The sequence below is a fragment of the Manduca sexta genome, chromosome 25 (assembly GCF_014839805.1).
Source record: "Manduca sexta isolate Smith_Timp_Sample1 chromosome 25, JHU_Msex_v1.0, whole genome shotgun sequence".
Taxonomy (NCBI): domain Eukaryota; kingdom Metazoa; phylum Arthropoda; class Insecta; order Lepidoptera; family Sphingidae; genus Manduca; species Manduca sexta.
The window spans coordinates 15,422,723-15,443,484 of record NC_051139.1 but is presented as its reverse complement, the minus strand read 5'-3'; the positions used below and the strand labels follow the sequence as shown (position 1 = coordinate 15,443,484).

At 37.7% G+C, this 20,762-nt stretch overlaps 2 protein-coding genes across 7 annotated transcripts in view; both read left to right on the top strand.

Annotated features, from left to right (window-relative positions):
• The window catches only part of LOC115448761 (neuroglian), a 52,721-nt gene extending 40,051 nt beyond the window's left edge, over nucleotides 1–12,670 (top strand). The window contains exons 7-16 of one of the 2 annotated variants that reach the window (XM_030176325.2): nucleotides 1,082–1,223; nucleotides 2,873–3,000; nucleotides 3,348–3,629; nucleotides 3,929–4,151; nucleotides 4,283–4,427; nucleotides 4,681–4,842; nucleotides 5,055–6,027; nucleotides 6,233–6,440; nucleotides 6,605–6,702; nucleotides 8,609–12,670. In XM_030176325.2, coding sequence (XP_030032185.2) covers nucleotides 1,082–1,223; nucleotides 2,873–3,000; nucleotides 3,348–3,629; nucleotides 3,929–4,151; nucleotides 4,283–4,427; nucleotides 4,681–4,842; nucleotides 5,055–6,027; nucleotides 6,233–6,440; nucleotides 6,605–6,702; nucleotides 8,609–8,772 — 2,525 coding nt within the window. In that variant the 3' untranslated portion in view covers nucleotides 8,773–12,670. Of the gene's footprint in view, nucleotides 1–1,081; nucleotides 1,224–2,872; nucleotides 3,001–3,347; nucleotides 3,630–3,928; nucleotides 4,152–4,282; nucleotides 4,428–4,680; nucleotides 4,843–5,054; nucleotides 6,028–6,232; nucleotides 6,441–6,604; nucleotides 6,703–7,227; nucleotides 7,452–8,608 lie in introns of those variants that run through there. The other variant, XM_037442961.1, reaches the window with a different exon arrangement.
• A 3,306-nt stretch (nucleotides 12,671–15,976) lies between these two features.
• LOC115448851 (protein shifted) overlaps nucleotides 15,977–20,762 on the top strand; it is a 13,859-nt gene continuing 9,073 nt past the window's right edge. For 4 of the 5 annotated variants that reach the window (XM_037442926.1, XM_037442925.1, XM_037442924.1 and 1 more), the window contains exon 1: nucleotides 15,977–16,338. The gene's annotated coding sequence lies outside the window, so the exon portion shown is untranslated. Of the gene's footprint in view, nucleotides 16,339–18,003; nucleotides 18,126–20,762 lie in introns of those variants that run through there. The other variant, XM_030176430.2, reaches the window with a different exon arrangement.

The following is a 20,762-nucleotide window of genomic DNA, read 5'->3' as shown; positions in this document are numbered from 1 at the left end:
ATAGCGGATTAATGAAATAGCTAAACTTACAATCTGTATAAGATTTGACACTGACGTTGCCACATCTCTCCGGTTTTCTGTGAGACAGTGATACTAACTCGATTGAGTCGGACTAGTCCCGCAGTAAATATTTACCACATTACCCAATTATAATCAAATACGGTGTCATATCCTTCAAACTGGAATACAAAAAAAAACAAAGCATGCAAAAATGCAGAAAAAATTGGGTAAATATTCCATATTGTCTATTCTTAGAGTCTCCTCTGAACCGACATAATGGATAATAGAGGTATGATGATACTTTAATGAGTGAATAGTAAAATCAATGTCGTTAGCATTAGCCAGCAAGGCTAGTTGCCCGTTCTATTGGACACATCCTGACGAGTGGCGGCGGCCGCTCGCACGCCCACGAAACGCGCCGAATCTACGCCCGGACATTATGTCCACTCACTAAAGCACGCGTCTGCTGTCTCATTTATTATATTTGATAAATTGCTAGATTAAGATATTGTAACAGATGTAAATTAAATGAGCAGGATTGTTTAGCACATAATATTTTTATTTAGTATACTAAAAATAACAGATGGATCAAGATTTCTTAAGTTTACGCGAATGTTAGACATTTAAATTAAACTATTTTACGGATTTTATCCTCCCGTGACCATCAAGGCTGCGAAGTCTTCGAAACGTCGGGAGAAAAGTAAAATATTAACACCGCGATAAAATCCGTAAAATAGTTTAAATGAGATGGATCAAGTAAGTCCTTATACGATTTCAGATTGTATGCCCAATGTTTCGTATTGTTTTTCCAAAGACATGAATTCTTAATTATAATTATAAAATCAGTTATGTCCTCAACACAATGTACTCGGCATTAGAATCTCCAAGGGTTGACGTGAGGCAGGCGGTCGGCCGTAAAATCGTAAGCAAAAACCATCTTATAAATTGCTTGGAAAAAATGCTTTGCGACAGCCCCTCATTAAAATAATATAAAAGGAAATGTAATAAGACAATGTTATTGCATAAGTAGAAATAGTGAAAACTTTAAATCAAATACAATATTTACCGCTTCTGTTGACAGCGATCCCGCCTGAAATCAAGGAGGGTCCCGAGAACCTGACCAAGGTGGACGGTTCCGAGGCTGTGCTCAAATGCAGAGTGTTCGGAGCGCCGAAGCCAATCGTCAAGTGGATGAGGGATGACGTCGACATCACCGGGGGGAAGTCAGTATCCAATACAATTTGTAATATATTTTATAGCTTCATTAGTATTAGACAGGTTAGCGATAATCGAATGACGAAGAGCAGCTCGTTGGTCAATATTATGTTGACCAGACAACAATCAACTTAATAGTCATAATCATTTTGTGATCGCAACTGTAGTCTCTGTTCATATAAAATGGACTATAAGTCTAACCGGACCCAACTTCACTTACCATCAGGTTCACTAGGGTAACTTTGCCGTCCTCAAATAAATACAGGTGACTGATCGGATAAACGACCCCGGTCTCTGTGTATTTAAATTCCCATAAAAAACACATCATGATTCACACCACAGTTTATTTTTAAATGTATCGTACCGCTCCAGATACTTTTAATTAAATAACTCAATACATTCCCTTTGACATTTTAAAGCGTTGACCTTTACCGAGGTCCCAATAGCCGTTTATAGACACGGGGTAGCCGACCCTCGTAATTAAAAAAGGATTTGCTATAAAAATCCTAAGTCGGCTTAATAAGATTAACCGTCCGTTCTCGCTACGGATTTATACGCTTAATTTCGGCCGGTGTACAGAACTATTTATTGTTGGTTTAATGTTGTACGATAATAATGAAATAGGATCTGTCTACCGCCGTCACACTAAGATTACGTATAGAACATAATGTACAAATGGGGTAATGAAACTTACTTTTATTTAAGTAATAAGAAAGTTATACCACTCAAAATTTAAAGAAGGAAAAGATAATAATACGTGAAAGGCTATTAAACAAATAGGTAAATAACTTTTCAAATGTTACGTATAATCCGAGTGATGATTTATAAGGATGCATTGCCGCTGCTATGACGTCATCGCGATTAAGTTGCGATGGTGCAAGGGAGATAACTATACTTCATTCTACGTTGCTGTTAACAATAACAATGTTTTAAAATATAAGAAATGCTACATTTCCATAGTTGATGTTGCATATAAATTAATAATGTGAGAGCTAATATAATACGAAATTATCATATTCTAATAAAACTTGCACTTTTGTTGACTGTATTATTGATACATAATTATTACATTACAGTATTCTACGTGGGCGTGTTATAGTTACTGCACATTGCACAACAATGTGAACTATGCCATCAAACTACAAAAGCTTAGTTCGGTAATCGATTTACAAAATTGGTATACAAAAAGTTGATGGAGAATCGATATCACAAGCATTTTCCTCGAATATACTGCAATCTAATGCCATATAACAAATATGTAATAAAAATCGACCTTAATTTGTGCAAGAAATTATATCGACCTATTTAATACAAATTGTTATAGTTGACTAATGACATGTCCTAGTTTTTTCGATGTTACCGATGTTGTGAGTTCTATAGTATATAGCGTGGGCTAAAAGTGAATTAAAATATATTTTGAAAGCAGCAAAACGAAGACTAAGAAGTTCTAATTAGGTCTTTCCAGTAAATTGTAAATATTAACACATATTTTTTTCTAAGTAATTAGATACTGATTTGGCTATACGTATCAAATAATTCCTCTCACCATTAATACAATTTCAACGTAGCTGAACAGATACGATGATGATTAATTCTCACTTCCGTTTAGCCCCATTTCACATCTAAATTCTAACCGCAGTTGACAATGTGTTGACAGATACAACATCACGTCGGAGGGTGACCTGGTCATCCGCGACGTGTCGTTCACAGACGTCGGCACCTACCAGTGTTACGCGAAGAACAAGTTCGGAGAGAAATCGGCGTTCGGATCTCTCGCCGTCAAGAGTGAGTTGCGTTTGTATACTTATAATCGATGCTATGCACAGTTTTGTGCTTTAGAAACAGACTTCAAAAAGGAGGTTCTCAATGCGTCGCGTTTGTTTTTTTTATTTACTCTTGGAGATGATCTGTAAGGCGGTTGTTTCGATCATTTGAAACGGTGAATTTCTAGAATATTTATTACAATCTACGACACCGTTTAGGCTTTAAATATTTTTCTCCAGTATAATTTCAAATCTAGGCAATGGATTTAATGATATGTATTATTTTTAAATGACTACATTGCTCAAACATCATTGCTGTCAAATACCACCGACTTTAACAGAAAATAACCTACAAATATTTTTTCCCAGAGCGCACCGTGATTACCGACAAGCCGGAAGACTACGAAGTGGCCGCGGGTTCGTCCGCCACGTTCCGATGCAACGCCAACGCGGACGACTCGCTGAAGCTGACGATAGTGTGGTTGAACGATGGGCAGCTGATCGACTTCGAAAACCAGCCGCGCTTCCGCATGACCAACGACTACTCGCTGCTGATATCGGACACCACCGAGCTTGACTCCGGACAGTATACTTGTATCGCCAAGACCGCGATCGATGAGGCGCGTGCGCAGGCCACTCTTACTGTGCAAGGTTGGTTTATTATTTGTTGTTGTATGACCTTCTATGCTACAGTCTCTTAATCAGCAATCTCTCTAAGATGAAGGGTTGTTGATTAGTATCAACTTAACAAAAAATTAATATTTCTAATATAACACCTGAGTATTAAGCTAACAAAAATTAAATATTTCTAATAAACACCTGTAGCGCACGAAAGACTACTCCAGGATTCCCTAGAGCTGTATTATTATTTCCCATATTGTTATCATTTCACGAGTACCGGCGCTAGTGTGTCGAGTGATGGAGCATGTGTAACGTGTATGCATGCGCAGACAAGCCGAACCCGCCGGCGCTGGACGGCGTGGAGTGCGGCGCGGCGACGGCGACGCTGCGCTGGCGCTCCATGGGCGACAACCGCGCGCCCGTGCTGCGCTACCAGATACACTACAACACCAGCTTCACGCCCGACTCCTGGGCCGCCGCCGCCGACCACGTGCCCGCCATCGACACCTCCTGGACCGTGCAGCTCAGCCCCTGGGCCAACTACACCTTCCGGTACACATATACTTACCATGTTAAATTAATGTCGATATTTTCTTTCTGTGACAAACTGTATATTTTTGTTTAAAATAGCATGTAACAAACGACTAAAAATTCGTAATCATTAATCAAATCCTTTATTTTAGAGTGATCGCAGTGAACAAAATCGGTCCTTCGAGCCCGTCGTCGCACTCGGACGTGTGCACCACGCAGCCCGACGTGCCTTACAAGAACCCCGACAACGTCAAGGGCGAAGGCTCCGACCCCACCAACATGGTCATCTCTTGGTCGGTCAGTATCACACTAAGTTCGTTGTTTATCGATATTTATAATCACTATTGGCAGCATCGACATTGTTAATATCGATTCTGCGATCGATATCAATATATTTGTTATCGACAATACTTTCGACATGAATGCTGTCAAGATCATACTTACCAAATTTGATTTCAACATGTCGCTTATTTTGTACATGTTCATTACCATCATAAATATCACTATTATTAACATATTTAATCTTTTAAATTATTGTGTTTTCTTGCAGAAAATGCCACAAATCGAACACAACGGTCCCGGGTTCTACTACCTGGTGTCGTGGCGGCGCAACATCACCGGCGACGAGTGGAACAAGGAGCAGGTCCGCGACTGGCAGCAGACGGAGTATATAGTCACCAACACGCCCACCTTCCAGCCGTACAAAATCAAGGTACGGTACAAAATCGGGTTTCATGTTTAAAATATTTGTTGTAAGGAACATTTTACTGTGCTGGAATCGAGCATAAGGATCTCTGCCTACGCCTATGGGATAGAAGCGTGATTATTATTTATGTGTGTATAAAACCAATTAAACAGCAGGTTTTCGCTTAGATTGTGAATCGAAAGCCATTTACTGACTGAAAGTTATGTTCCATTCGCCAGGTTACTGCCGTGAACTTCAAAGGCACGTCAAACGTGACGCCTGTAGAGGTGATCGGCTGGTCGGGCGAGGACACGCCCCTGCAAGCTCCCGCCAACTTCACACTGGTGCAGGTCACCACCGGCACCACTGCGCTGCTCAGCTGGAATGCAGTTGCTCCGGAATCCGTCCGCGGACACTTCAAAGGATACAAGATACAGACCTGGACTGATGGTGAAGAGGACCGGCTCAAGGAAATCCTCGTTAAGGCAGATTCCACGTCCGCACTGGTGACAAAATTCAAGCCGTTCAAGAAGAACAACGCCCGCATCCTGGTCTACAATGGACGCTTCAACGGCCCTCCCAGCGATATCCTCAGCTTTGAAACGCCTGAAGGCAAGCCTGGCACTGTCCGCACCTTCGGAGTCTATCCCATTGGATCATCCGCCATGTTGCTGAAGTGGGAGAAACCTGTGGACGAGAATGGAGTGCTGACTGGGTACAAAATATACTACCAGAAGGTTACTGGAACATCCTTGGGACCTCTTCAGGAACGTAAGAAGGAAATCGACCCTAAATTCGACCGTGCTAAGCTTGCTGGATTGGAACCCAATACCAAGTACAGGATCATCATCAGAGCGAAGACCAAGGCCGGAGAAGGTGACGAGTACTACGTGGAACAGACGACGAAGTCCGCTGTTACGGCTAAGCCAGAGATACCACTGTTCGAGACCAGAACCTTATCGGCTAAAGAGGGAACTGCTCACATTCTGGTTAGATGGATTCCTTCGTTGGACGGCCACGCTGGCTCGCATTTCGTGGCATGGTACAAGCTGAAAGGCATGCCGGACTGGCTGAAGACTAACGACATCACGGACGACGACTACGTTATCCTGACGGGGCTGGAGCCGGGCCAGGTGTACGAGGTGAAGGTCACCGCTCACGACGGCGAGTACTTCAGCACCAGTGAGATCAAAGACGTCGACACTACTATTGGTGAGTGGTGATTTAAATACATTTATGTCACAATAGTGTAAATTACAAAGTTTACTAACTCAAGTGAAGAAGTGTAATTGGCAATTGCGACATGCTTAGGCTTTTGCAATCGAAATTTTTACTTTACATGCACAATTTAATAATAAGAGGAGCAACGTGTGCGACTCGTATTTTTTTAAGAAGAAACATAATTTTGATATTGCAGACGGTCCTATAGTGAAGCCGGACGAGAAGATGGCCGCCGCCGGGTGGTTTATCGGCGTGATGCTGGCGCTGGCGTTCCTGCTGCTGGTCCTGGTGCTGGTGTGCGTGGTGCGGCGCAACCGCGGCGGCAAGTACGACGTGCACGACCGCGAGCTCGCGCACGGCCGCCGCGACTACGCCGAGGGCGGCTTCCACGAGTACACGCACCCGTACGTACACCCGCGCTTCACTTTCAATCGCACCTTTACATTTAAAGAGGCCTAAATAAAAAAAAACAGTTTTGGTTAATACCGACATACCTAACATTTATCGATGTTTCGATTGATGAATTTTGACTTTTTTTATACGAATACCACTACATTAATAATTGCAGCCTGGACAACAAGTCGCGGCACTCGATGAGCAGCGGAACTAAGCCCGGCCCGGAGAGCGACACCGACTCCATGGCCGAGTACGGCGAGGGCGAGACTGGTACGTAACTGTAGTTATTCATGTAGTACCTTAGCATTACATTAACCCAAACTAGAAAGCTTTTAAGACCCCGCATTGACATAAAATAAATATTATTACAGTTCCGTCTGGGACTTAGTCCGTATCAAAAATGCATTACTCTGTATTATTGGTATATGTTTTTATATAGGAGTATATGCACGATAGAAAGATTATTTCTCGCCTTGGTGATGCGAGATTAATTTTGATATAAGTGCGACTTAATTCGACGAATGTGAAGTTCTGAATGTTAAAATTTATTATAAAAAAAATTCTAGACTAACACTTTAAATCTGTATGAAGTAATGTTTAGCTTCATCTTGCGTTGGTTCACGCAATACTCTCCTTTTTAAATAGTTAGCTTGAGTTATTTTCCCAGTAACACGTTTAAAGCACGATATTTTTTTGCTAATTTAAAAGCTATATTTGTTTTTATTTTGCCATACTTTTGTGTGCGTTTGTGTTACGCATGTGTGTGCGCTCGGCTGTATGCATGGTTCCTTGCAGCCGGCATGAACGAGGACGGTTCCTTCATCGGACAGTATGGCCGCAAGCGACGCCCCCCCACGTCCGGACAGCCGGACTCCGCCTCGCAGGCCTTCGCCACGCTCGTCTAACCATCCCTTCCTATATCCCCTCCTTTTTCAATTCCACTAAAATTAGTACATCCCCTATGCCTTTGCATCCCAGCTATGAAAAAAGCATAGTGCCATCGCATCACATTTTGAAAATAGAACGTTTGTTTCAACCAATCACAATGCGCAATCGTTCTCATTGGTCATTATTGGCAGTGGAGGCGCCCGCCAAAATTATTATCGTACTGACTAAAATTTTACCTGGAGTTGTGAATCTTTTATCTTTTTATACATGACTTTTTTGATATTATTATAAGTAACTGCCATTTGTAGAAGTTCTAACACTGTGTGATGTTTTTCTTATGTTCTTTTATTAAACAAACAGGAGCGCGCATAATGTTTATATTGAGAAGTATTATAGAATCGCTTGGGTTGCTTAGATATAAGTAAAAAAGAAATGATTTTTATAGGGTAACGCAATAGACTTTTTCACTATACATTGTTAGAACTTAACATTTAGTTATTGGGCGCTCAGGGTCTTTATTGTACTATTTCAAAAATAGTGTTTTATAAAATAAAGGCTTCTAGATACTAGATGAGTCTAGATGTCGGTCAGCACTTCTACTTATTAGGTTTAGACTATAAGTACACATATCTAGTAAGTGTAGGGAAGGCAGATGATATAAGAGATATTATGATATGTATAATGCTTTACGTTTTGTTGTCCGTTTGCGTGCTTTCGTTTGTAGATGTGTAGTGTCCCGTTTCCGTCCCCTTTACTCCTGTTAACGTTTCAAATTGCACGAGCAACGATTTTTTTCTCATTTTATTTTGCGAGGTATGTTATTGTTTTGTTTTTTTTTTTATTTCCGTTTTGTTTTGTACGTTTTTTTTTATAATTGCGTTTTTTTTTATTTATTTCTGCTAACAAGATTTGTTTTATTTTGTACATTTCACCAAAGTAAATTTGTTAGCGATGGGATATATTTTGTATCCGCTTGGATTGCAACCAACGTGTATAAGGTGTTGAAAGTTTTGTACGTCGTAGACACCAATGTGAGTGTGCCGCGTACTGGGATCTGCATGAATACATCCAGTTCAAACAGGTCGGCATAATTATGTCGATAAGCGAGAGATATCATTTCTTACCACTAAACGCTCTATCTGGATCCCGTTCGCTTCCCATCAGTTGCATTGAGCTGACATTGTCATGTCCATATAAACAGAAAAATCAATTTGAATATTTTTCGTCACTTTTAATAAATTGAAATCAACAGATATAAATGTTAATATTCACCGTGTGTGTGCCGCAGGTCGGTTCACGGAGGACGGTTCGTTCATCGGGCAGTACGTGCCGGGCGCGCGCGTGCTGCCGCCGGCGCCGGGCGCGCCCGCGCCGCTGTCGCCGCCCTCGCCGCCCGCGCCCGCGCCCGCGCCCGCCGCGCCCGCCGCGCCGCACCCGCCCACATACGTCTAAGCGCACCGTCTACTGCCTAATGTGGCTAGAATACATCGCGTAAGCTCTTTTAATGTCTCCGTACATGAATAAATGCAATTCTGTAGGTAATCAACTATACATTATGTATCGATTTAAAAAATTATAACAAATAGCTTGACTCCTTCAAACAGTGAAAATCCCTATGGTCCGTGTAATTTTGTTTTTAAAATATCTTGTTGCATCTATTGTATATTCTAGCCACATTACAGTATGGCGAGCTGTGCACTTTATCACATACTGCCATGATGCGTTTAAAATAAAGTTGAAACGTAATACTGTAAAATCTCAATTTTACTATTTACAATCTAAGAATCTCGTGTGAACATAATGGTATTTAACATGACAACACTACCACTTATCGATAAAAATATCGACAAACTTAGCAACTATTTTCACTTTATTCTAAACGTAATAAATATCATCTTTATATCACTTACGCTATCCATAGGCAGAATTAACGATATTTAGTTGAGATTTATCGATAGGGCCAATTTAGAATAAGCTGAGTATGATGCCTACATTAACCGGTTTTGGCCCTAAGTAGTAACACTTTGAACTGTAGATTTTTTTTACTATTCGTTTCAGCAGTTTTGGTAAGTTTTACAAATAGACAAGATTTTGACTATAGTTATAGTTAACGCTAAAAAATACTCATACACATCGTTATTTAAGACTGAAATATGTGTAGTTCGATTTACATGACTCTATACGTCAAATTATCTTATCGATAATAGGATGCTAATTGTTGATATCAAAACGGTTTTAAACTCAAACTTCCCTTAATATATCCTATGTACACTAGATCACGTATTGTTAACATCTTTCGAACTCGATTATTGCACAATTCGATATTCCATTTAGCGTTAACTATAAATAATGATACTAAAAACGATAGAAGCCATCGATACAATGTAATCATGTTAGTTTTTTCTAAATCTGTACGAATAATGCTGTTCTTTCTTTATGAGACTGATTTTACGTAATGAATTAAACAAAGTAATAGTCGACAAATTCTGACATAACTGCGTATGTTTTTGAGAAACATTGATGAAGACTAGCTAACACTCAATCATTTGCATAATAATATACAACAATATCGATATTTTGTATCGATATCGTTTGCGGTTAATGCGATATATCGACATTTAGGCAATGTTTCTCAGACGTCCGCGTCATTACTTTCGGCATGTGTAGTGTGTCGTGCGTAGGCGATCAGCTCGATATCAATTATAATTAAGGATACGATGTCTGGTATATGGAGATAAGAAAGCTATTTTTGTCAAGGATGTAAGGTAAATTAGCTCTGGGCTCCGGTGGTCAGACTGGCTTTGTGCACTTATTAACTTATCTTTGTCGGTGTTTGCACCTTACTATTGGAGATTTGGCCATGGGTCACACTACATTTCACTACAGTGGTGTTTTGTGAACTTATCTGTCTGTACTAAAGACGCAACACAAGACTTAGATTCGTTTGTAAGTGATTCTTCCTATCGCTATATTTATTTTTGTACCAAAATTTCGAACCCTATTCTTGTAAAAGTATGAACCATAAATTATTTTACTAACTACATACTATCCGTTTTGTGGCGTCATAATGTTTACCTATTTCGACACTAAAAGTTATTTCTCTATACATATTGCGCGTTGACCAAAGCTTATTCAATTACCGTTTTCATTGTCCCGTAGATATGAATCATTGAATGTTTGTCAATTTTGTTATATTAAAATCTTGGAAGTAGAAATATATTGTGAATCTGACGGCATGGCAATGGAAACGGCTTTATCATCCTAAGAAGAAAAAATATATTTAAAAAAATATAAAAAAAAGTATTTTTCTACTTGACGCAGTTTGATCACCGGATATACGTTGGTGCTTTGCGAAGATAAAGAGAGACGGTTGGTTTAAATTATTCGATGCTGTGATCGGTCGATGTGTAGATTAGGACGGAGTCTTCTTTGATTAGCAATCACTTTACCCTTCTATCCCCCCAACCCCTATCTAGCTTTCCTTAATTTAAAATAAAAGTATTCTAAAAAATATCGATTATCCCAGTAAAAAAGATCTGTTATATGCAAAAGATTTTCTCAATTTTAAAACATTAAAGATCCCATAAGTGGATTACATAAGAATCTCAAGTCGCGTGTCATCATATGACTGCACTATAATTCATCCATCAAAATAAAAGTGTTCAGTATTTAAGGTTTTTATCGAGTTTTAACAATAGTGTAGTAGTACCTTCTGTGATTCTCGATAAAGCCAGCTGCAATCTCGATGACAACTTATCTGGGAAACGTCTCTCTCGTAGCGATGTAAGTGGTAAGCTTTTTGTATTAATATGTATATGACATTATTGGAGTTCTTAAATCACATTGAAGTGTTATAATTTTTGGACGACGCAGCGTCGACGCACGGGACCTCCAGTGAATATAGCACATTAATTGTTTAACGGTAAAAGTCATTCGATAATCGATAGTGCTTAACCCGTGAGGTAGCTGAATGTTTGCCGGCAAACATTGACAGCTACGCGTGTGACGGAAAAATAACCTTATTATGTAGTATATATGTAGTATATAAGGTTATAATCCCGTGACACACGCAAATGTCATGTAGCTGTCTTGGCTCGCCGGCGATTCACGAGAGACCAAGAGTTAAATGAATCTATATAGGCCCTTGTGTCGACCCTGCGACAAGCATTGGATATGTATCGTGTTAGATGGTAAGGCTAGGGATTCGCGTTAATAATGTTAGGCAGCTAACTCGCTCGCTTCCGGCATGTTGTACCGTGTATCCAGCCTCGTGCGCCGACGTGCACGCGATTAACGCATTATTTATTTACGTATATTTATTTGTTTCGCCTGAAAGGTGTCAGGTCCTGAACAATACATTCCACGCGGTGTGACCATGTTGATTTTTTAATATTATTAAAATTGAATATATATTTAATTTGGTTTAGTTCGGCCCCGTCTCGCCAGTCAGATGTAATCTGAGCGGTGTTTATGAAACGGCTGGCTTTCGGAACGTCGACGGGCCGTTTCTATTCTTGTGTATTTTTCTCACACGTTGTATGATTCCACGAATTATTGCCAATTTCGAAACGTTCTCATTTAGAGCTTACACTGTAACTATCTGTACCTTTATATATTGCATTATATTTATATTTGATGGCACTGTTATGGTAACCCCTTTAAGTTGTTTGTTAAGGAGTCTTTATCATGTCTATTGTCTAGTAAGAATTTAATATTTATATATTAATATTAATGATTAGTAGGGAGCCTTGTTCGATTCGCGTCTGTTTTCGTCGCTTTTTACGCCGACCTGTTGTTCGTGAATGATTTGTCCCCTCTCAGACGCGTTGTTGTTAGAGGCCGCCCGCGGAGACGCGGCGGCACGTCACTGCCTTCACATACTAAATTCATAGAATTCATGTGTTCAATTTGTTTCATCTGTACCTTGTACGAGTAAAACTGATACTTGCCTTATTTAAATGTAATATTGAACATGAAAATGTGATTTTCATATTGTACTGTGAACTCAGTCGAAGCACAACATCTGCATTTGTAACGTGTCACAATGTAGCGTTTCATGTTAGCAATTCATTCTTGTATGACGAATGAACATCACTTCTCTACTCGGTGTTAGAAATCATATATGTAACCGTTATGTACATTCATTTGGCCGTATGTGTATTGATATATGACAAAACACAGTATGGAAAGTCGACGCAATGTTCACTTTGTATAAACTCGTAAAAGGGACACATTTGTGAAGTTTTTTTGCCCACCGCCGAAAATAAAATACAAAATGTGTAAATACGTGTGGACATGTTTTTAAAACCGAGTTAGTACGAGTGAGAATGCGTCGATTTTATAGTTGAAATATTGCAATAGCAATGTAAATGAGTAATCCGTAAGATGGTAGGGTACTAATTGTTGTACGTTGTGTTATCTGTCATAGATGCCCACTTATTGTGTACTGCAGTGTAAGGTTTGATGAGCGTGTTAGGGTGGCGTTCTACGCGTATAGTACACTGTGGAACACACTTACACGCGAAGATGAACTGAAACTTTGCAGTACATAAAGAGTGTGCGTAATACATTTGCAAAGCAAGCTTTTTATGAAGAATAATGTGGTGTTTTGTTAAATTAGTCTAGTTTGCATTTATAATGAAAGTATCATGACAATTTGATTTCTCGCTGCTGTTAGCGTCCTTAGTTCCCTCGTGCGATGTTCTTTTCAGGAATATTTTAAAAATTACGTTTTTAATTTCGCATTAAGTAACTGTAATTTATTGTAACTATGATGAATATTTTTTTATGTTGCATAGAAAATAAATTTTAAGAAATATTTGTGTGTTTTATTTATTTCCCTCAATATAAAATAACTCATATGTTGTCTGCAGAAGATACCTAATACAACATTCTTTGTGTTGAAAAAGTACTCGATTAAAATTATAATTATAGAATGATTGAGCAATAGTCAAAAATAACACTATTCATAAAATTAGATTTATATTTTTCTTTAAAATTATAAACACATTACGCCTCCTAAATAACCCATTCACGCTCTACTAAGGAGGCAAACTACATAACTTGCATAAATGCTATTAATTAAAGAGTATAAGGGAGGTCCAATTGCGTTCATCCTAATTAAGATAGGCTGGCAACGATGTTCAATTATTTCCTAGTTATTAATTACTGTGCAGTGTTTCTAATCGATATGTCTTCACTGAGTCGCTTTAATCGCCTAGGTCCTAGTTGCTTACAGCTGTTTTCAATAAGCGATCCCAATTTCAATCTTCAATCCAATTCAGTAAATAGCCTATCAAAATAACTCATTTGTAAGCATGTCAAAATACTTTTTTCTTATTGGTAAATTTTTGAGATAGACCGAAAAAGCGATTGGGTGTGTTTACTGGTCGTTAGACGCATAATAGAATCTAGGTACGTTAGCTGTCAGATTTGAAGCGAAGTTTAGATTAAGGCGATACCTCAAGGTCCATTTTCATACATTTTGTTTCGGCTTTAATCTGGGTAACTAAACAAGTATTGGCAAGTAAAGAATTTAAATTCACGTCTAGTTAGTGATTAGTTCTCGCAGTTGAAGAAAAACGTAAAAATAATTAATAATCATGGATATTTCGGCCTTTAAAATTTAATATGACGAAATTTTAAAGGCATGATTATTAATGGACCTTGAGGTATCGCCTTAACCAGTAAATTTGTAGATGTTAACTTCTGCCGGCAACTTTTACCGTATAAACAATCTTGCTTGATGGAAAAAGCGTGCAGGAGTTGTGGGAAGTGTATGTATATATATGTAGATCTTTGTAAACATTGTGATTAGTGTAGATACCTAATAATATAAAAGTTCTTGCGCTGTAATTGCTGTAGGAACTTTCTAGCCCAAACTTTGCTTTAGGTCACGGATTATACAGAGTTCATGTAATCTTTGTAAGGTGATTTCCAGGCGTGTGGAATGATATCGTGGGCTTAAATATCAAGCGATATAATTCTTCTAAATTTCGGTTTTTAGCTCATGACGCTACATGGACCGTGAAGGTACCGTAGTATTATGCTCAAAAACCGGCCTAGCTGTCTCGGTGATGATTCAAATGTTATTGCTGCATCCGCTTATAACAATTAGCTTAGCTTACATAATTATCGCGAGTCGCAACCATCACACTACCAGTCAACGTTTTATACGTCAAAGTCCGTACTACCGGTCGGGCTATTATTGGTGCCTGTGCCATGTAAATGACAAATATGACCAAATCGCGTAATTATTTGTTAGTGCGCCACAAATTAGACAGCAGCGCTGCTTTGTAAATCCATAAGAATTTGCACAACACAAACGCCGCTAAAATAAAAGTGCTCCATCAATTTGCCGTTCATTGCCGCGCGGCTGCAGCGCGACAGTCACCCGATGGATTCACCCTGACGCGCGACTAATTTGAAGGGGCCCTTAGGTATATACTTACTGTCTACTAAAAGTTTATCAGGGACTTAGTGACTGTGAGCAAAGCCATTGCGGTAAATAATGATTTCATAGAATTCAAATGACGTTCAAACTACTATCATAAACCTAATGTGGTCAAATGAGTACGTATGATTGAAATAAATACCGTGATATTATTAAATTTACCTTCTGGCTGTGCTAACGACTCCGTCTCCAGATTTGTACTTGTTCTATTTACTTCCTCTAAGAACGACGAGAGACGAAGGAGTAAGTAGAAATCTTTTATCCAACAATTTAAAATGGATGCAATTAAATTAATAAAATAATACTTAATGCAGCAATGATTTTTAATCTGACTGATAATGCAAACCTTAAGCCGGTACATATAAGCTACAGAAACAAGGAATTTTGCCCAAAGATTTCGTACATAACTTACATAGTTGAGCACTCAGAAAATATTTTAGGAAATTCAGCTATAAAGTTTATGTACTTATAGTCAAAAGTCTCCGAAACAATGCATACTTCGCGTCGTAACCAATTTATAGACTAAACAATAACCTGTGGCTATGTGCAGGTAGAAATTAAACACGCTTATACAACGGTTAAAACTTGAGCCGAGACAAGTCATAATGGGTAAGCCGTTAGCGCGTGTGTTGAACTTGTTAATGTTTGTTAGAGTAGATGTGTGCAAAACTAGTACCTACTTTGCGGGAAAATCTATACTTACTTATCTAAAGTAAAATAAATACATATTAAATACATTCGATTTTGTAGCGGTATCTGTAGCGGAATTAACGTCTCATTATTGAACACAGGCTGTCTTTGCTACTAAGAGTGAATAGGTGTAATGAATCTGATACCGTCATAATTATAATAAATTATCAAAATGTAGTAAGTTACATAGAAATAAGAATTATTGTTGGTACTTTCAATTTCTATGCCTTATATCTCCATTCCAATTAGGCTCAATTTTATGCTTATTTTCACTTTAATAGTGCACAATTAAATATCAAGCTTCTAAGATTTCTATGGACTCTAGTGCACCAAACTAGGTTGGGATGCTTATATGGAACTAGAAATAATATTTTCTTAGCTAAGCTGTTAATACCTCAACAAATCTTCTAGAATCCTGAGTTAAGAGTGACTTTAGCGACCGGTAATATATTATTGTCTCGTTAATTCACAAGTTCCAATGTAATAAAATATAATGTGATCCTTGTCACATTATTGCAAACTTGTGTATTTGGCGCGACCCACGCGTGACGCGCGAGATCCTATCATTTGGAAGCGCTAAAAGCTGACTATAAAATTCGTGTTATGCAAGAATGCACCAGTATCCTTCGATAATTGCTGGTTATTAGAGTTGAAAATTCGCTCTCCGGACTTTTTCGAGCGAATGAATAAAGCCGAGGCGGCAAAGCCACGGAATGTAGCAGTCTGCCCCCGGCCGTTGCTAAGACTGTACGCGCTCGAAAAATTTATTCTTACCTAGTGCACGCGAGTTCGCGAGTGGTGTTGTGACTTCTAAATTATGAATACGCGTGTTGTGAACTTTATCTGAAACAGTATAGACGGAATAAATACAAAAGGTAAGAATAAAATGTTTTATCAAATAAGTACACGAGACATCGCGAAATTTCGTTTGAGATGACAACAAAAGATCATTGATCCCACTTAAAACTTAATTGCTAGATTGCATAGCGCGTCGACAAGGACACCACAAAAAGTATAATAGAAAAGGATAATCATTTTGCTACGATATAAGAAGTTTTGTTGTTCTAAATAGGTGCGTTTGATGAAACAGAAAGACTAACGCGTAAAAAACGTAAACATTGCTATCTGTGAAATGTAAACAAGGGGTATTATTAGAAGCTCCACCTATGGGATCATACGGCGGAGTGCGCACCGGCCTCGTGCACCAACTATGAGATGTAAGGCACGCTGTTCACCTCACGAACCCTTTTGATATGGCATGCACGATAGGTGCAACTTATTGTATGACATTGGTGTGGGAAACCCTTATCGATAAATCATAACTTCCCGTTTTAATTAGGTGTAAGTATGTCCTAAAGTAAAATATTAACATTCTTTCATGCGGTCTCATCATGGTATATACCGATAATGGAAATTATATAATTAAGTAAGTATATAAACTTGTTCAAAGGCTTTATGGCAATGTCCCAGCCCAATCTTCCAGTAGCTAACAGAATGCTCATTATCCTCATATCTCATATAAATCCCTTCAAGAGGCATTTCCAAAACTATTCAACGTATGACGGTTCTACTTTATACCTGTTGGAAGTTATACAATGCTTATGGGTTTTGGTTTCTTACTATATTAAAAAGTAAAACGAAATAATGCTATAGTAAGACCAAAATCATTCAATTGTAAACAATATCCTTGATCCCATACACAGCTTCCGCGTCACCTCTTGTCACAATGGATAACTTAATTCTACAGAATACAAAATATAAATTCTCGAGCAGTTTACGTGTAATCAAAGTCCCTGAACCAGACGATATGTTCGATATGTGAAGTACACATCGATAAACTAGATTTTTTATTTAACGCTAATTGCTGTTATCCAATTTTATAGTTTTTTAATAGGCCTGTATTCTCACGGGACGTTGAATCGATTCGACGTGGAATAAAGATATATCTTTAGATTCCAAATTAAAAAAATCAATGGAGTCTTAAAAGATTTTGATAATTAACTGCGAGTGTTTATTGTTTACATTATATTGAAGATGAGTACTTGTTTATTGTTAGTAAATACTTATGAACGGATCTTATAAAGCTCTAAATAGACTACGGCACACTTTGATCAATAGGTATTATAAATCGAGATATCATAATCCATTCAGTAGTTATTTATTGTTCAAAATTATAACGATATCAATGACAATGGAATCCGATATTTGGAACATGTTTCGCCTTTAATTAAATTTCTTAGGATATAAATGTATTTTATTCTCCAACGACATACTTACTTTACATAGATTCTTACAAGTTAGCAACCTTCTTTTATAAATGTTATATAATGCGTGCCACTGATAGTGTAAAAAAATCTATAATATAGATATTAAAAACAAAAATATCAGTAGCAGAAATATAACAAAAAAAATGTAAATCGTATGGTGTCGTGCAGTGAACAGCGGCCCTTAGTCGAAGCACGGGGACGACCGCTGCCCGTCTGCCGGACTTATCTCTTGTTTTTTTTTTTTGTTTTTTATTCGGTTACCTGTTCCCTGAACGGGTACTGGTTAGGTTAACAAGTGCATCGGCCAGGGGTTCTGTACCGTGACACTTTAACGTTTATTATAACACGCATATAAATATATTAATCGCATTCAGATTCAATCGAGAAAAAGATAGGTAAGTACTAACTTATTTAATGACACATAATTATTTGATTTTAAACAAAATAATGTTATCTAAATATTCGTTAAAGTAGTTTAAGTATATAAAACGCTAAGTAATGTTGATATCATTTTGCATAAATTCTGAAACTGATAGATAAAAATTATCTTTTTTGATCCACACAATAAAACATGAAATAAAGATTATATTAGCGAGATATTTTTAGAAATGACCCGTCCGAACTCGGAACCCATGCATTTAGTAAATTTACTTGAATTGATTTTGTTTATATCTTCTCGGAATATTTGATGCCGCGGGCGCTAAATAGCTGTATAATCGGCACCGCATTGATTTATAACAATTTATAAATATCTGAATAATTTATTACTACCAAATTGAATATTTCAAGCAAATTCTGTAATCGATTCTCTCCGATCATTTATTTTGTGTTGTGGTTTTATTTCTCTTTATACGTCTGTGGGTTTTATCTTATTTATGCCTCCCAAGCTGCCATTAACGTTGAAGCTTATTCCTATTATGAGATTACATCTGCTCAATTTCAGAATCCACACACTGAAGGTCTGACGTCAAGCAGTCTAGACACGTTGTAAAAATGTTTTAGTTGAATTTCAAAGGATTCTGATTAAAAATATAATCGGCGCGAGGAGTGGCAGAACGGTCATTCGCACATCCTGGCGATAACGAGCCTGACTCACGTCCTTTGAAGGGGTAGACAGAGAGAATTATCTAGAAAACCTCTATACATATAGAACTGTTATCAGTGTATCATTTCGCCTACGTTCCCCGCGTTCTATTTTAATTACTGCTGTGATAAGTGACACACCTGCATATATTTTGACATAATATACTAGTTAACTAGTATCTACTATCTACACATAAAAAGACATCGATGGTGCAGTAGCCAAATTCAATTCTGAAATATCATATTTCTATTTTTCCAACGTCAGTCGGAAATTTTAAGGGTGTGATCGAAGAGCAAGTTATCAGCTCGCGGTAAAGATTGAGAGGATTTAACTTTGCAGTTTGTTGTTTGTGATACACGAGCGAGCCAAAAAGATGCTAATTATCGGTATTGCGCGTCGCGTACCAACAACTCTGACGAGCCGCAAGCCGGACTCGTCTACAAAACCGCGTTATTACGGAAAACCAGCAAGTCAACAAAAAGTCGGTTAAGCTCGCTCGTCGATCACACCCTTCAAAAATTCAAGTTATTTGAATATGATCGAGGTACACCTAGAATTATCTCTGGCACTTAGCTCCAGTACCCTTAGTATCTAAATGAATATTAGCTATATATCTTACCTTTTGACAGTCTATAAGATAATTTTCGATCACTATTTAGGACAATCTGGGTTTTGCCCACCACAAAACGTTAGAGGAAAAACCCTTTACTTAAACTTAGTGTTTATAATACATGTTTACGTATAGCTAATTTGATATGTTACATTATGCACTGTCCAAAAAGTGATGTGCTAAAATTTTCCATTGTTGACTACTTCAGAAACTTGTCATTATTCAACAGTTTTTATTATGTGCATACAGATATTTTCTGTTTTTACGTTTTGAATAATTTGGAATTTTTACCTAATGTCGATTAAAAGACCTACACATAAGTTAAACCGATGACTAAATTCTAGAAGCATGAAACACGACTCTCCAATGTAACATCGGTTAGTACTGAGAAGGGTTTTATAATTACATCCTCATGAAGATTTAAATCGTATCTGGCGCATGACCACTTTTAAAGTATTTCACTGTATTTGTAGTATTTTTTATAATATGTACCTATAACTGATCAGAGAGAGTTAACTGAGAATGTAATTTATAAAGATTTGCTATTTTAAAAACTATGACAGCCTCTCCAACGCACCCACTATTTTCAAAAATAACGGTTATTTAGTGTTCCAAAACTCACATTACATTTTTACCCTTCATATGGAATAAAAAACAATAAAAGCGATTGCAAAAAAGCATTATTCAATAATTGTAATTATAATTATCTACAGACAGTAGAATTTAAATTATATAAGTAACAATAGTTCTGAGTTATCTAACCAATCTAATAACATAATAAAAATTGGACATTGCCCCATTTGTCTTAGAGGTCACTGATATATACACCAATATTTATACATATACATTATACTTTAGTATACGTAACTTCCGAAAATACCATGAGAAACATACATAATCATTACTTTAATAAATATGCATTATGTCCGAATAATTATAAAAGTAGGGTAAACAAACCGTAGTGGACACTTTCTTAAACCGCCTAATCAATTGTAATCATAGACGAAAAAGTTGAACACCTCTGCACATAGGTCCATTGAGTGTTCTTTTTTGTTAACACCTTTTGTATGTATGATTTGACATCGGGAGCGAGTGAAAAAAACAACTAGTAGACATTACTTTTTGACAGGGGATATTTAATGAAGTTGTCGGTTTTTTTCGACGCGCCGCGGGACGTTTCTCACGATAATACCATTGTGGAAGCACGTCCCAAACGGTCCCAATCAATTATGTTAACTGTGATAATTTTGGTTTTTCTTAACGTTTTTTCACATCCCTAAAGCGGGTTCTGTACGGGCAACAAACAAATTATACGCTAGTTACACGGCTATTATCGAC